Raw genomic sequence first — 17,692 nt, 5'->3', positions numbered from 1 at the left:
CCAATATTTAATTTCTTTTGCATAATGACTGTTTTTCCCATTCACAATAATACAAGTAATGTCTCATTCCATTTTACTAGTTTTTGGTTCCTTAGTATAGAATTTTGATTTTGCCGCATTTCAAATTAATTTATTTTAAGCCTATTAAGCAATTCATGAAGTTCATTTGCATTTCTTGAAAAATAGTTCGCTATAGTGCACCACAATTAGCATAATTAAACTCAGACATACTATTTTTAAATATAAGACACTGGACTCTATTCTACAAGTAGTGTTTCAACACTTTATCCCTAGTTCCCAATATTATTAGAATTTGTGTACGAATAGTTTCAAAAGCTCTATTAAAATTTCAGAACACTGCTAAAATAATATGATCACATTATCACAGTCAATAGCTTTGTGAAAATTATCACAAATATTAACAATTATAGAGTCGCAGTAGTGATCACGAAATCTCGACTATTATTAAATTTTGTCACAAAAATCAAGGAGCTACTCATAGACTAATAAAGTATTAATTGGTAGGAACTCACTGCACTTTTTGGTATTTTAAACTTTAGGGATATTTTTTAGAATTTATGAAAAATACTATTAGTTAGTGACGTAGTAATAATGTCTAAGAGTCAGTCACCAACATCATAGGAGACATCACAGAGAACTTTCTTTGATATACCTAATATATAGAAAATCTTTCATTTTTGAGATGCTACCTTTTACAAATTTTAAAAATATATAATATGTCCAAGTGGCAATATAGAATAAATCAAATATCTATTAAATTTATTATGATATATTTATTGCAAATTGCCTTCCTTAATTAACTCCCAAGAATTTCGTAGTCTGGACATTTATTGTGCAGTATTCATTTGTACTTGAAAGGTAGTATTTAGGCCACATGAGGATTTAGAAAATAAATAAGTACTGACGTTTAAGGGTTAAAAATTAACTCATTGTCAGTATACCATTCTAAAATTTTATTAGTGACCACTTGTGAGTGTAATAAAATTTGTCCTAATCAGATAAGAAAGTTGATTTTATAATAAAAAGTAGCGGTGACAGTATTCTACATTGCGGCACATCGTACCTACAACTTGAGTGGTCGGCCTGAATTTGTTATTGTTTTTGTTTGTATCATTGGTTCATGATGCCACAAAGAATTTAGAATTATTACAATTTAGAATTTACCATAGCATCATTTTATTATCGGTTTTTTATGCTATTTAGTTCTAAGATTGTTTATTTGGAAAAAAAATTCAATTTTTCCAAAATTTCCAAAGCCCCTTTTCAAAAAATTCATCCTTTTTTCAAAAATGGAATCGACACTAGTATTTTAATTCAATTTCAGCCATTAAAGAGAATCTCTAATTCTTAATATAATTTAAAAGAAAATGCATGAATTTTAAATTTCAACACAGTTAGAGAATGAAAAGAAATTCTTAAAACCTCCAAAATTAAATACGCAAAAAGCTGACCTAATTCATGTTTTTGAAAAAAAGATGATGAAATAAAAATTAAAACAAAACTCAAAACAATTTCTATTTATATTAATATTGGAATAAAGTATAAAAAGTTAAATTATTTTTATATTGCAGTTCAAAAACTCAATTTTATTTCAATGAGTAACTAAAAATGCTTCGGTCATCCTCCACTAAATTTGTTTAAAAATTATTAATCCTACATGTTTTGGACATATAACATGTCCATCATGAGGGATCTATAAAGAACCAAGGAAACTTATAAGATAAAGATTCAAAGTATTAAATTACAAAAGGTATTAAAATTACTTACACAAATTGAGGGGTTTCTGTATTAAAGATATAGTGCCTCCGACAAGGTTAAAAGGTTCAAACGATTAACAATGAATAAAAAGGGCATCTAGAAAAGCTTAATTAATTAACGAATAAATAACTGGACGTTGAAGACCTAAAACTTAAATTAAGATGCATGACAATCAAGCATCATAGTTCTTTATTTATTCCAGGCAGTTGAAAATTATTACTTGGTTACGTAGTTAAAGTCATTCCTCCAGATGCCTAAAAATATTTAAAAAAATTAAGTTTCTTCTTCTGTATAATTGCGACCTATTTATTTAAGTAGCTTTTATAAATAGCATCATTTTATTGTGCCTTTTTTTAAATTATATTGCGAAGTCTTAAGCCCTAGTTTTTTATGTATCAAGTAAGATCAAAATTAATTAAAGCCATTAAAGAAAATCAGTATTTCACAAAAATATTTTAATGATAAAAGATATACTAAGTCTAGCGCACTCTACTGAATAATTCAAAAACAGTCATTGTCTTAAAAAAATTAGTATGCACAAAAATGGACACATATTGGAATGAAGTGTGAAAATTCCAACTTCTTCCACGCATTTATAAATATTTTTTATATTGCAGTTCAAAACTACGATTTTATTGATTGTTCTAATGTAGTTTTTTCTTTATTCCAGGCGGTGGAATAAATCTTAAGGAAAAACAATTTTTTTCGTATAACCTTTTTAGGCAGTTAAAGTCATTTTTCTTCCACTTATTTCTCCAATTCTCTGAAGGCAATAGGAAAAATGTAATTATTTAAATTTTTTCGTCTGGGTAATTAAGATCCTCTATTAAGGTTTTTTCTTAATGTAATTCATTAATTCTCTCCAGGCAATTGGAGAATACCTAAAAAGATATGAATATTGTAAATTACCTTAGAATAAAACTGAAATCTATTTATTTAAACCTGCTTAGGTAGTCCAACTGCCCGGAAGATCTAGACGTTTCCTAAACCATAATTAAAATAATTGACAGGACAACTGGCTGGCAGTAATATTTCTACTGTAGCACCTTTTTGAGATTACAGCCTGCACAAATTATAAAAATACTCTTATCAGTTTTACAAAGAAACTTTTTAGGCTTAAAACTCTTTCCACATCGGCTGCTTCAAACTTAAACCGTTAATGTTTCTATAACGCAAGCGGTAATTACAGTCACCGCCGACCATCACGATCCTTACTTTGGATTTCATTTTTTTTGTACTTTGCATGTACTAATTATTCCACATTTAATTAAACCCCCATTCGTTAGCGTCGTTTTTAATGAAAAATAAAAACGTACCTATGTATATGACGAGTCTAGGTGGCGGTAATTTTAAACGGGTTTTTATTTTAATAAGAAATCATTTGATTTGATTGAACATTCCGGCCCTTTAAAGGTCAAAAGAAATCAGTTCGATGAAGTCGAAACGAGCGAAGCAGAAGAAGAAGAAGGCTTGTTAGATATACGTTCGAATAGTTGTATACTATGAAGTAGCATGAAGGAGAGAGAAAATACCAGAAAGTTGGCATCGCAAATATTTAACAAAAGAACGAAATGCACTACAAAAGGTACCGACAGCGAAAAAATGCGACAACAAAAAATATTCGCTGACAAGACACCGTCAGCAAGTAAACTGGAGGTTCTTCTCTCGGTTTCGCGGTTCTCGTCGCGATGCCTTCGGGTTGAAGAAAGTTCGAAGTTTTTCTTTTTTATTTTTTTTTTTGGTAGTAGTTCGTTTAGGGAAAGTTGAATATTTGGGTCTGATGAGTGCAAGCAGGATAGGAAATGTTATGGAAATTTGGCCCTCTTGATTGTATTGGTTTTAGGTAGTTATAGAAGGAAAAACATCTTTTTCATTAATGGATTATTTGAAAACTGATCAAAGGTAAAAGGAGCTCATTTCAACTGCAATATAAAAATATTTTCAATTTTCTTTAAAAAAGTATAAAATATTTTTTTTTCATTGGTAAAATAACGAAAAATCTAAGGGTCTCTTGTAATGCACAATTACTGTGCTAAAATGTAAATTCATTTGTAATCGATGATTTTTTTAAATTAATTTTGGAGGAACAGATTTTCCTTAATAAATAAAATTTGATTAAAATATTCTGTTTTTCATCCAATTTTTAAAAAAAGTGTAAATTATTTACTCATGCATAAGAAATGAGGCCAATTTCATTTTGGAAAAATGCAATATAAAAAAATTAAATATTTTCCATAATAACTCATCTTAAGCCTAAATATAACGAAAAAACATCGAGGCTTTTCATAAAAACTTCTTGAATAACAAAAGGTCTTAACTACATAGAAGAAGAAATTTAAATAATAATACTATTTAAGTAATTTCCAGGTTATTGGCAAGATAACTTCAAAAGGTCACAATTTTCAACTGTCTGGAATAAGTAACTCTTTTGTTGAAAGCAGTTAGAGAAGAAAAAATCCTCGTGCATTATTAATAAAATGTTTGTAAAGTGATTAAGAGTAAAGAAACTCATTTTAATTATATCATAAATATTCTTTTCTTTAATTTTTTTTGGTATTAGAAATAACAGCGAAGAGGCCTTAAATAGTGTCTAATATTTCTAATTTCGTCCAGTCAATTTGAAAAAAACTGACATAAAAACCGGTGTATTAACCTAAAAAAAATGAATGTTTTTAATGTATGTGGAAAGAGGAAAAACAAACATGCCAGGTCTTCAAATTGCTTTTTCTTTATTTTTTCAACTGCCTGGAAGAAATTAAAAAAATATATCTAAACTACTATTAAAAAACAATGAAACGTCGAAATTTTAATTTTCTTCAAGGCAGCTGAAAAATTAATATGAGAAAAACCACTAATGAAAAATTGAAAAATTAAAATTAAGCTGAGAAACTGATATTTTAACGCCAAGTATAATTTTTTTCCAAGTAATTGAACAAAAAAGCACTTTAAGTGCCAAAAATAAAAACAGAAAAACAAGGGTCTCAACTACATGAAAGACTGATAAAAATCGAATTTCTAGGACAAAAAAAAATTGTTAATTGAAAAACTGCTTTGAAAAATTATTGTTCCTGTCTGGAATAAATAAATGATCATCAAGTATGAAAAATATCCAGGTCCCAAGTACATGAAAACTGATACCAACGAAAAGCCTATTTTTGTGGAATAAGACACCTTTTTACCAGCAACTTTCGAGTTGAAACAAAAAACTGGAAGAAAAAAAAGATTTATTCCAGGCAGTTGAAAAAAATCATATAAAAAATTTCTTTAACTACATTAAAAAAAAAGAACTGGAACCTGGAAACTTCTGATACTAAAGACGTTTTTAAGTGCAGTTGATAAAAAAATTCGTAAATCTAAATTAGGCTTAAACTAATTAACAGATTGTTTTAAAAAAATGCCTGGAAAAGAAAAGTTTTCTTCCAGGCAGTTGAAAATAATTTTAAAAAAATTACTTCAACTACATTAAAAAAAATAAATAGAACCTGAAAACTTCAGGAATCTTCACTTTTGGTTCCAAAAATAAAAACAGAAAAGAAATGGAAACTACCTGGAAGAATAATAAAAATCGAATTTCTAAGACAAAAAAAAATTTCAGGCTGTTGAAAAACAAATAAAAAACTACCTTGATCATAAAATATTTAAAAAAAAAGATCCAGGTCTCAACTGCCTGGAAGAAAAAAAGATTGATTCCAGGCAGTTGACAAAAAAAAAAGAAAATGTAGAAAAAATGTACTTTAACTACATTAACAAAGGAACAAAAACTTGGACATATCCGGAACCAAAAATCACTACATTAAAAAATGAACTAAAAAATCATCTGCCTAAAAGAAACAACAAAGTCTTCCTTTAAAATAGTTAAATGTGCTTAATGAGGTATTTTATTAGACTGCCAGAAAAATAAAAAACTCCTTGAACTACATTAATAGAAATTAAACTTTTTAAAACAAACATTTCTTGTAAATTGACATGTCAGTAAAAAATATAATTTTTTCCAGGAAATTGAAAAACAAAACATTAAGTACTAGAAAAGAAACAAAAAAACATAGATCTTACCTACATTAAAGGATAATAAAAATTGAATTTTTAGAACAAAAAAAATCCAGGCAGTTTAAAAACTACCTTAAGAAGTTGTTTTTGCTGTCGATAAATGGTAAATAAAATATGAAAAATTTAACTGTTTAATTTCTGACAAGTTATCGGAAAAATACTGAAGAATTATTTAAACAATCAAAAAAGCATCCCGGTCTTAACTACCTTTTTTGAAATAAAAAACCACTTTAGCTTATTTTTAATTTTTTTTTATCAGCAATTTGTATACAATTAATTTAAGATTTTTTTTCTTCCAAGTTGCAAAAAAAGTGGAAATCAAGAAAAACGACTTTTAATAACTAAAGAAATTGAAGGAAATTAACTACCTGGAAGAAAAAAAAGGTTTTCCTTTTAAAGTAGTTAAACATATTTAGCAGAGTATTTTATTTAATTACCTGAAAAAAATTAGGGATTCCTTGAACTACATTAGGAGGAAATTAAAACAAACATTTCTTAAAAACTGAAATTTTTTTCCAAGAAATTAATTTAACAAAAATCCTTTCTGCAGAAATCAACGTACTTACCACTACTATCGAATTTTTAAAACAAGAAATAATCCAGCTAGAAAAACTTAATTTTTTGGAATAAAAAAACCATTTTAGCTTATTTTTAATTTTTTTATCAGCAATTTATATAGAATTAATTTAAGATTTTTTTTCCAAGCAGTTGCAAAAAAAGTGGAAATCGAGAAAAAATTCCTTTAATTAACTAAAAAAATTGAAGGAAATCAACTACCTGGAAGAAAAAAAAGGTTTTCCTTTAAAGTAGTTAAACATATTTAGCAGGGTATTTTATTTAATTACCTGAAAAAAATTAAGGATTCCTTGAACTACATTAAGTACTCACCACTACTATCGAATTTTTAGCACGAGAAATAACCCAGCCAGTTAAAAAATAACTACAAAATGACAAAAACAGAAAAATTATGTGAACAAAATTGAGCTCTTTGTACATTTTTTCGTCGATTTTTTTAGCTATTTAAAGTCATATTTCTTAATTTCCAATTTTTATTTCAACTGCCTGGAAGAATAAAAAAATCATTAAATTATTTTTGAGAATAGATCTGATTTTAGTTGAACAAATTGGGAAATACCAACATTAATTATCTAATGGGAAAATGTTTTTCAGTCAATTAAGTATTAGTTAATAAGGATCAAACCAACTTGAACTAGTATCTAAAAAGAATAAAAAAAGTGCATGGGAGGAAAAATCTATGTAGTTCCACATGTTTTTTTTTTAATTTAATAGATTTGTTTTTTCCAACTACTAGAAAAAATTACATGGACTGCTTTCCAAGCTCTTTAAAGCCAGTAAATGGACAAGGATATAAATGGCTACTAAAAGATGTAATACAAAAAGATGTCAACTGCCTAGCCAAAAAAATGACACAAAATATTACTGTTTCCTTCATATTTGTTCAACTGCTTGTAATAAATAAGAAAAAAATTTTTAAAGTAAAGTGAGAAGAAGCCGTAAAGTCTAGAAGTGATAGCGGTATATAGGCGCCAACCTTTAATGCAATAAAGCGAAACTTAAAATTAATTTTTCTAATTGGAACGACCGATATTCCGTTATTAATACGTTTCGTGCCCGAGAGACGTTTAATCTAATTAGACGCCCGCCACTAATTCCGCTTAAGACGCGACTTTTCCGGATATTGAAAACGTTAAATGGCGACTAATTAATTGGAGAGCCATCGGAAATAACTTCTACTATGGAAAAAGTATAAATAATGAGAACGAGTGAGAGTGAAACAGAGTTTGCTCTGTATAGGCTTTTGACGCGTAAATAATGCTATAAATATAAAAAATAAAAAAACCGTGTCCGTATTTTATCGGTATTTTGCACGCCTTAAGTTTGCTGTCTCTAAAAAATGTAACATTTTTTAAATTGTTTGATTAGGTCTGATGATGCCTTTAGGCGCGAAACACGTGTTACCAATTAATCAATAATCGTAATATAAGTTCGAGACTTCGACCAAGTCTCTTAAAAAAAATTGACTACTACTTTCAATCAAAAATATCAGTTGTCACTTAATCCCGTTGTTCTCAATTGTCTCATTTTTTAAATGTTGTCAGTTTTTTTAGTTAATAAGGGTCGTTTTTCTGGATTGTCAGTTTTTATTTCAACTGCCTGGAAGAAATAAAAAAATTATTTTTTTTTAAATGACTTGTAATTTCCTGGTAAAAAGGTTTCTTATTTCAGAAGGTCATCATTTTTCTTCCAGGTAGTTAGGTCTGGATCATTTTTTGCTTCAAGTAATTTTTCACTGTTTTTCCAACAACTAATAATTTGTTATTTATTTACCATTTATTTTCTCAAGACAGGAAACTGGTGACTTCTTATTAAAAAGGCAGTTTTCTAGTTGTCCTCCAACTGTCGGCAATTTTTTTTTAATTCTAAAATTTCGATTCTTATTATTTTTTTATGGTTTTTCAATCTTTTTTCAAACGCCTGGAAAAAATTATATTTTTCATTGACATGTCAGTTTTTAAGGAATATTCATCTTAAGGAGCTCAGTTTCTATTATCGTAGTTTAAGTAATTTTTGGTTTCTTTCAGGCAATTGAAAAAATAGGCTCCTAAGCATGTTTACCTACGTTAAAGGAAACAAGTTTTTTCTTCCAGGCAGTTGATTTTTTTATTTTTTTTTATTAATCAAAGTGGTTTTTTCTAATTTTCAGTTTTTATTTCAACTGCCTGGAAGAAATAAAATTATTTTTTTTTTAAATGACTTGTAATTTCCTGGTAAAAAGGTTTCTTATTTCAGAAGGTCATCATTTTTCTTCCAGGTAGTTAGGTCTGGATCATTTTTTGCTTCAAGTAATTTTTCACTGTTTTTCCAACAACTAATAATTTGTTATTTATTTACCATTTATTTTCTCAAGACAGGAAACTGGTGACTTCTTATTAAAAAGGCAGTTTTCTAGTTGTCCTCCAACTGTCGGCAATTTTTTTTTAATTCTAAAATTTCGATTCTTATTATTTTTTTATGGTTTTTCAATCTTTTTTCAAACGCCTGGAAAAAATTATATTTTTCATTGACATGTCAGTTTTTAAGGAATATTCATCTTAAGGAGCTCAGTTTCTATTATCGTAGTTTAAGTAATTTTTGGTTTCTTTCAGGCAATTGAAAAAATAGGCTCCTAAGCATGTTTACCTACGTTAAAGGAAACAAGTTTTTTCTTCCAGGCAGTTGATTTTTTTATTTTTTTTTATTAATCAAAGTGGTTTTTTCTAATTTTCAGTTTTTATTTCAACTGCCTGGAAGAAATAAAATTATTTTTTTTTTAAATGACTTGTAATTTCCTGGTAAAAAGGTTTCTTATTTCAGAAGGTCATCATTTTTCTTCCAGGTAGTTAGGTCTGGATCATTTTTTGCTTCAAGTAATTTTTCACTGTTTTTCCAACAACTAATAATTTGTTATTTATTTACCATTTATTTTCTCAAGACAGGAAACTGGTGACTTCTTATTAAAAAGGCAGTTTTCTAGTTGTCCTCCAACTGTCGGCAATTTTTTTTTAATTCTAAAATTTCGATTCTTATTATTTTTTTATGGTTTTTCAATCTTTTTTCAAATGCCTGGAAAAAATTATATTTTTCATTGACATGTCAGTTTTTAAGGAATATTCATCTTAAGGAGCTCAGTTTCTATTATCGTAGTTTAAGTAATTTTTGGTTTCTTTCAGGCAATTGAAAAAATAGGCTCCTAAGCATGTTTACCTACGTTAAAGGAAACAAGTTTTTTCTTCCAGGCAGTTGATTTTTTTATTTTTTTTTATTAATCAAAGTGGTTTTTCCTAATTTTCAGTTTTTATTTCAACTGCCTGGAAGAAATAAAATTATTTTTTTTTTAAATGACTTGTAATTTCCTGGTAAAAAGGTTTCTTATTTCAGAAGGTCATCATTTTTCTTCCAGGTAGTTAGGTCTGGATCATTTTTTGCTTCAAGTAATTTTTCACTGTTTTTCCAACAACTAATAATTTGTTATTTATTTACCATTTATTTTCTCAAGACAGGAAACTGGTGACTTCTTATTAAAAAGGCAGTTTTCTAGTTGTCCTCCAACTGTCGGCAATTTTTTTTTAATTCTAAAATTTCGATTCTTATTATTTTTTTATGGTTTTTCAATCTTTTTTCAAACGCCTGGAAAAAATTATATTTTTCATTGACATGTCAGTTTTTAAGGAATATTCATCTTAAGGAGCTCAGTTTCTATTATCGTAGTTTAAGTAATTTTTGGTTTCTTTCAGGCAATTGAAAAAATAGGCTCCTAAGCATGTTTACCTACGTTAAAGGAAACAAGTTTTTTCTTCCAGGCAGTTGATTTTTTTATTTTTTTTTATTAATCAAAGTGGTTTTTTCTAATTTTCAGTTTTTATTTCAACTGCCTGGAAGAAATAAAATTATTTTTTTTTTAAATGACTTGTAATTTCCTGGTAAAAAGGTTTCTTATTTCAGAAGGTCATCATTTTTCTTCCAGGTAGTTAGGTCTGGATCATTTTTTGCTACAAGTAATTTTTCACTGTTTTTCCAACAACTAATAATTTGTTATTTATTTACCATTTATTTTCTCAAGACAGGAAACTGGTGACTTCTTAATAAAAAGGCAGTTTTCTAGTTGTCCTCCAACTGTCGGAATTTTTTTTTTAATTCTTAAAATTCGATTTTTAATTTTTTTTCCGGTTTTTCAATCTTTTTTCAAACGCCTGGAAAAAGTTATATTTTTCATTGACATGTCAGTTTTTAAGGAATATTCATCTTAAGGAGCTCAGTTTCTATTATCGTAGTTTAAGTAATTTTTGATTTCTTCCAGGCAATTGAAAAAATAGGCTCTTAAGCATGTTTACCTACTTTAAAGGAAACAAGTTTTTTTTTCCAGGCAGTTGATTTTTTTCTTTTTTTTTTATTGATCAAAGTAGTTTTTCCTAATTTTCAGTTTTTATTTCAACTGCCTGGAAGAATAAAAAAAATTAATTTTTTTTAAATTACTTGTGAGTTCCCTATAAAAAGGTTTCTTATTTCAGAAGATTATGATTTTTCTTATTCTTTCTATTCTTTAGATTTTTATTATTTTTTCAAATGCCTGGAAAAATTATATTTTTAATTGACATATAAGTTTCTAAGGAATTTTAGTTTTAAGGAGCTTGTTTCCTAATAATGTAGTTCAAGTAATTTTTTAGTTCTTCCAGGCAGTTGTTTTTTTTTTTTAATTCATTAATGAAGTTTAAACGGCTTTATTTATTTTCAAAATTTTAGTTCTTTTTTCTAATGTAATTAACGTAACTTTTTATTGGGACGTTCTCCATTTTCTTCTTTAACTATCTGAGATATTTTTTTTCTTCCAGGCAGTTGATTTTTTTTAATTGTTTTCAGGGAATTAAAGCAGATTGCCTGGAATTAATAACGAATTTAGATGTTTTTTATCTATCTGGCTTTAAAAGGACTAAAAATGTAAAAACCTTAAGGGAATATTTTTTTAAAAACTCAAATATTTGAACTTTAAAAAAAACTACCCAAAGCAACATTTCTTAAAAAAAAAATTTGTATTATAGTTAAAACTATTTTATTTTACCTGCCTAGACGTAACCAAAAACGTTGACATTTTCATTAGATTTCTTTTCTTTCTTTTTTAACTTCTCCTGGAAAAATTGATATTGTTGACAATTTTATAAAACGTAAGTTAAATTACGACGTTCTTCCTACTTCTACTAATAAAAAAAGAAAAACCAAAAAATTTCATTTCGATTTCCATTTACTTGAGGTAGCTAAGTTAACTTTTTTAACAGCATCAAATATGTTATGCTTTTACAAAGTCCCAAAATACAACAACATCACCAACAAGAAAATATACCAACAAAATTTTCGTAGTTCTTCTAGGAAGCTGATAAATCCAGCCTCTTAAAAAATGGAACAAATTAATTTTTAACTGCATTAGGAAAAAAAATTTCTTTAATTTTATAAATCTTTTATTTATTTTTTCAGCTGCTGTTAATAGGATTTTTTTATTTATAAATTTCGATTTTTTTTTTCTCAACGTAACTAAAGAATTTGATTCTTGGAACATTTCTGGAAATTTTTCAGTTAAGTTCTAAGGAATATGGTTGATGTAGTTCAAGTTTTTTTTATTTCTTCCAGGCAGTTGATTTTTTTTTAATTCTCCTATATAGCTTAAGCAGTATCCTTCATTTTTCAAGTTTTAGTTCTTTTTTTTAATGCAGTTACAGTAATTTCGTCCATTTCCTTTTCAACTGCCTGGAATAAATCCTTTTTTTCTTCCAGGCAGTTACTTTAATTCATTTATACAATTTGCCTCGAATTAATTAAGAATTTAAACGTTTTTTTAACTATCTGGCTTTGAAATGTAAAAAGCTGAAAACAATGTTAACTACCATGAAAAGAAAAATGAACATATCTTATAAAATGTTTTATATTGTAGTTAAAATTATTGTAATTAAACTGTTTGAAAGTAACCAAGAAAATGTTGAACATAGATTTCTTTTGTGAAGAAATTCACATCCGATTTTAATTTTTCTTTCAGGTAATTTTTTTTGGGTAGTTCAATCCTGTTTTCCAATTACCGGTATTAATCAAAAAAATGGACTATAATTTCCTTTAAAAACACAGTATCACAGGCCTTTCCAAAAATACACTTACATACAATTACAATTTTCTGGGTAGTCGAGTTTTTCTCTTTTTAGTACTTGAAATAGGTGTGCTCCCTTTTCAGTTTTTTACGACTGCCTTAAAAGAAATAAAAAAAAAACATTTTTTCATTGTCCATGCATTTAATTTTCTCTCTCTTTCAGCCACTTCGAAAACTATACTGCTAGAAAGAAAAAGAGATATTTTTAACTACTTTAAGGAATGATTTTTTTATTTTTTTACAGATAGTTTTTCTGCATTTTTTAGTCTTTCAAATGCCTGAAAGAAATTAAAAATTTTCACAATATCTTTAGATTTCTTTTATTTTATCCTCAAGTGCCTAGAAAAATTAATATTATTGAATATTTTATAAAACTAAGTTAAACGACATTATTTTTTTCTTCTATTATTAAAAAAGGCACTCGTTGAATTCTCTTAATATTTTAATTTGATTTCAGTTTTCAATTTTTTTTAACAAGAAAAATTATCCAAAGCTTTGAAAAAGTCCCAAAATACCGTAACATTAAATTGTTTCCAAATAAATTTCTTTTTGTTCCAGACAATCCGATTTTCCTTCTTCCAGGCAGTTGAGCTTTTTTTTACTTCTCAAATAGTTTAAACTATTTTCCATGTTTTCCAGTTTTTTATCTACTGCAGATAAAAATATTTTTTTGTTTCAAAAATTTCGATTTTTTCTAATTTTCTTTTAACGTAATTTTTATTGATCCTTGAAATATTTCTAATTTCTCTTTCCTTACTGTAAAACCTTCTTTAATTGCCCGCATTATTTAAAACATACGGACTATAGTTTCCAATAAAAGCACGGTATCAGAAGCCTTTACCAACTCTCAAAATACACTTCCATTACAGTTTTCCAAATATATTCTTTTGCTCCGGAAAATCCTATTCTTATTTTTCTTCTGGATAGTTAAGGCCTGCATCGTGTTTATCTCTTTCTAGTACTCAAAATAAGTACTTTCTTTTCATATTCCTATTTTTTCAAGTAGTTTTCCTTCAATTTCCAGTTTTTTAAACAGCGGCAGCAAGCTATTCTAAAGCAGCAACTATATATGGTTTTTGAGTACCAGAAATTTAGATTTTTATTCGTCTATAGCATATTTCTCCAACCAGATTATTTTATACCAATGATAGCATATTTTAAAGCAATTACCTATTTAGAACTCATTTGCTTAACTATTTTTTAAAATGCCAGTATAAAGGAGTTTTGTAATACCAGCAGAATTCAAATTGAAGCTGACTATCGTGACTTCCCTAAGGCCTTTGACAGGGTTAAGTTTTGGTAGGGTTAGAGAAGTTTTTATGCATTTCTCATAAAATAACAAGACTAGCCCTAACATTATTAACATAATTAGTCATGGTTTTGTTAACCAACCTACTCTCTGAAATTCATCAATAATTTAGACGTTTTTTGAAAAAAAATTGAGAAAAACTAAAAAGAATTAAAAGGAATCTGGAATAGTATTAATTACGTTAAAAAAATTAATTTCTCATACCTTATCAAAAGCCTTTACAAAATCCCAAAAAAAAAACTTTTTTATTTTATTTACTAAAATATTTTCTCTTTTGTTTCAGGGTGTGGCCGGCGGTTTAATATACACCGGAAGATTAGTTACTAATTAGGAATTTTGTACCCTATTAACAAAGAAGAAACTGTGACCAGTGATTTTTGTATGTTATCTTTATTATTGTTGAATTTGATTGTTTTTCTTATGTGTAATATAATGGAGCGTAGAGATCTCAGAGGTTATAATGATGTTTTTCACTTTTACCAGTTCAAACTGCTGTTGCACTGGTAAGAAAAAAAATACAAAAAAAAACACGTGTAAAATAGTTTTTAGTTGATAAATGATTTCGGTGCAATATAATAATAATCATTTATACGAAACAAACAAAAAAAAATGTTTTTCTGTATTGTATGTTTGTTTAATTAATATTTTTTTTCTTTTTAAATAAAATAACTGACACACTGTTATCTGCATATACGTATAGTGTTCAGGAGCCTTCTTCCAAAGATCATAAGAGTAATTCGAATCGAGTATTGTAATTTTTTATATAATAATATAAATAATGTGAATAATAATTATAATTATTTAGATTTATATAATGAATAATTATTATGTCGTTGTAAATAAATAAATGTAAATTATTCGTCATTCTTAGGAAGCACCCTGGAGTTTTTTCTTTATTTTTATTTTTTTTCTGGCATTTTTGTTGTAATATAAATAGTTACGGTGGCTATGACTCTAAGAATAAATAAATGAATCTAATATGAATTTACTTTGGTTTTATTGTGTGTATTTTTTCCTGAGGAGTTACGTGAACATGTCAAACGCCTTAAGTAGATCAGCAGAATCTGTAAAATATGGATATGAGGCAATTGTGTAAGTGTACAAAGGACTCAATTTAGAATTCTTTGAGACAAAAAGACATTTCTCAAGTCTTAATTAATTCATAACTTTTGCATCTCAGATTTTTAATTAAATCCAGTCAGTAATTTTTTGTGTTTTCCAGGTTTTAAGGTAATTTTTCCAATCATCCAGACCATCCAAACATTTGAGGTAATTTTTTTATTTTTTTCAGTGATTTTTAAATGGAGGAAATTGGAAAGAGATTTTTTTTATTATTTCCAGGCACTGGATTTCAATTTATATTTCCAGACTTTTGGAAAATTTTTTGGCTATTCCAGGCATGTTTTCCAGGCCTATTTACTCTGAAAGTGAATAATTAAGGCAACTACCTTAAAGTAGCAAAAAAAATTATGTCAATTGCCCGGAATAAGTAATAAAAATTAATATTTTATTGGATCTATCAGACAATTACTATGAGCATTGAAAGGTTAATATATAATAAGAAATTATTATTCCAGTTTAATAAGACGTGAATAATGGTTTCAAGTGCTTGAAATAATTCAATAATGACGTCATTATAGCCTGGAAGTAGCAAAAAAATTACCTTAATTGCCTGGATTAAGTAATGAAAATGAATATTTAACTGGAACTATCAAAAAGTGACTATATGCATTGAAATATTGACATATAACTAGAAATTACTATTCCAGGCAAATGAGACATTAAAATATATAATTATTTTAAGTGCCTGGAATAATTCAATAAAGACGTCATTATAGCCTGAAAGCTGTAAAAAAATAACTTTATAATTTTTGGAATAAGTAATAAAAATGACCATATAATTTGACAGGTTTACTTATAACTTCTAACCAAAGTAATGTGAAAAATTTAACCTTAAAACCTCTTTCTACCACGTGATGGGAAAGTCGTATTGAATCTCTTAAAGCCTTAAAACATTCACTCCTCGAAATATACGATGCTCTCTGTGAATTATCTTCTGATCTCAAACGTGATATTCATACCCGAAATGAGGCTGAAACGCTTGGAAAAAAAATAAAATCTTAAATTTATTCTTTCCGTATCAATTTGGTTTTATCAAAAATAAATATTGTAAGCGAATTGCTTCAGAGCTCTAGTATAAACATGGTAGATTGTTTGAAGGAACTTGATATCTTACAAAACTATTTTACAGCAAAACGAACTGAATAGAAAACGCTAGGAATACTGCTAACGATTTAGATTTAACCAGCTTTTGAAGAATGTTCGCCATTACGCAAAAAATTGAAAAAAAAGCTATTTGATTATGAAGCCGGCCACGAGCCCATTATTGACCGTAAAGTTAGTTTTAGGGTTAATTTTGATTACCAAATTATAGATGTAATTATATTATCAATTTAAAAAAGATTTACTTTAATTAAAGAGTACACAATAGCATTTGGATTTTTATATGATTTTTTAAAACTGTCATTTCTGACAATAATAAATATATAATTTTAAAATATTGTACGGACTTGCAAATTAAATTAAGTGATCAGTCTAGAAATGAAAAAGACATTGACACTTTAGAATTATTCGAAGAAATCCTATTAATTTTACCTTTTTTAGAAAGTAGAAAAACTCGTATGGTTTTGAACTATATTTTTAAATATGATTTGTTGAAATGACTATTCCAGGCAAATAAGACATACAAAATATTTCAAGTACCTAGAATATTACAATATTGACGTCAATATAGCCAGGAAGTAGCAAAAGAATTACTGAAATTGCCTAGAATAAGTAATAAAAATGAATAATTAACTTAAACTATTAGAAAAGGATTATAAACATTGAAAGATTAACGTATAACTAAAAATAATTATTCCAGTCAAATAAGGCTTAAATAATGGTTTCAAGTGCCTAGAAAATTATAATATTGATGTCAATATAGCCTGGAAGTAACAGAAAAATTACTTCAATTGCCTGGAATAAGTGAAAATTAATATTGACCTGGAACTATCAGAAAATGACTATAAATGTTGAAAGGTTAACGTATAACTAGAAATAATTATTGCAGTCTAATATGATATTAATAATGGTTTTAAGTGCCTAGAATATTACAATAATGACGCCAAGATAGTCTGAAAGTAACAAAAAAATTACTTCAATTGCCTGGAATACGTGATAAAAATTAATTTGCACCTGAAACTATCAGGAAATGACTATAAACGCTGAAAGATTAGCATATAACTAGAATGGATTATTTCAGTCTAATAAAATATGAATAATGGTTTTAAGTCCCTAGAATATTACAATAATGACATCAATATAGCCTGGAAGTAACAAAAAAAATTACTTTAATTGCCTGGAATAATTAATAAAAATTAATATTCACCTGAAACTATCAGAAAATAACTATAAACGTTGAAAGGTTAACGTATAACTAGAAATGATTATTCCAGTCTAATAAGGCATTAATAATGATTTAAAGTGCCTAATATATTACAATATTGATGTTAATATAGCCTGCAAGTAGCAAAAAAATTAGTGCAATTGCCTAGAATAAGTAATAAAAATTAGTATTTAACTGGATTTATTAGAAAATAACTATTAACCTTAAAAGATTAACATATAACTAAAAATGATTATTTTAGTCTAATAAGATATGGATAATGGTTTCAAGTGCCTAGAATATTACAATCATAACGTCAATATAGTCTGAAAGTTGCAAAAAAAGTATTTCAATTGCCTGGAATAAGTGATAAAAATTAATTTTCACCTGAAACTATCAGAAAATTACTATAAATGTTAAAAGGTTAACATATAACTAGAAA

The 17,692-nt window shown here is 27.2% G+C and overlaps 1 protein-coding gene across 2 annotated transcripts in view; it reads left to right on the top strand.

Moving 5' to 3' along the window:
• The window catches only part of LOC126736877 (homeotic protein distal-less-like), a 140,093-nt gene extending 125,282 nt beyond the window's left edge, over positions 1-14,811 (top strand). For both annotated transcript variants that reach the window (XM_050441486.1, XM_050441484.1), the window contains exon 5: positions 14,107-14,811. In XM_050441486.1, coding sequence (XP_050297443.1) covers positions 14,107-14,125 — 19 coding nt within the window. In that variant the 3' untranslated portion in view covers positions 14,126-14,811. The remainder of the gene's footprint in view (positions 1-14,106) is intronic.
• The last annotated feature ends 2,881 nt before the right edge of the window (positions 14,812-17,692 follow it).

The sequence above is a fragment of the Anthonomus grandis genome, chromosome 5, assembly GCF_022605725.1.
Source record: "Anthonomus grandis grandis chromosome 5, icAntGran1.3, whole genome shotgun sequence".
Lineage (NCBI taxonomy): Eukaryota > Metazoa > Arthropoda > Insecta > Coleoptera > Curculionidae > Anthonomus > Anthonomus grandis.
The sequence above is the reverse complement of the archived record's forward strand: the minus strand, read 5'-3'. Positions and strand labels throughout refer to the sequence as shown.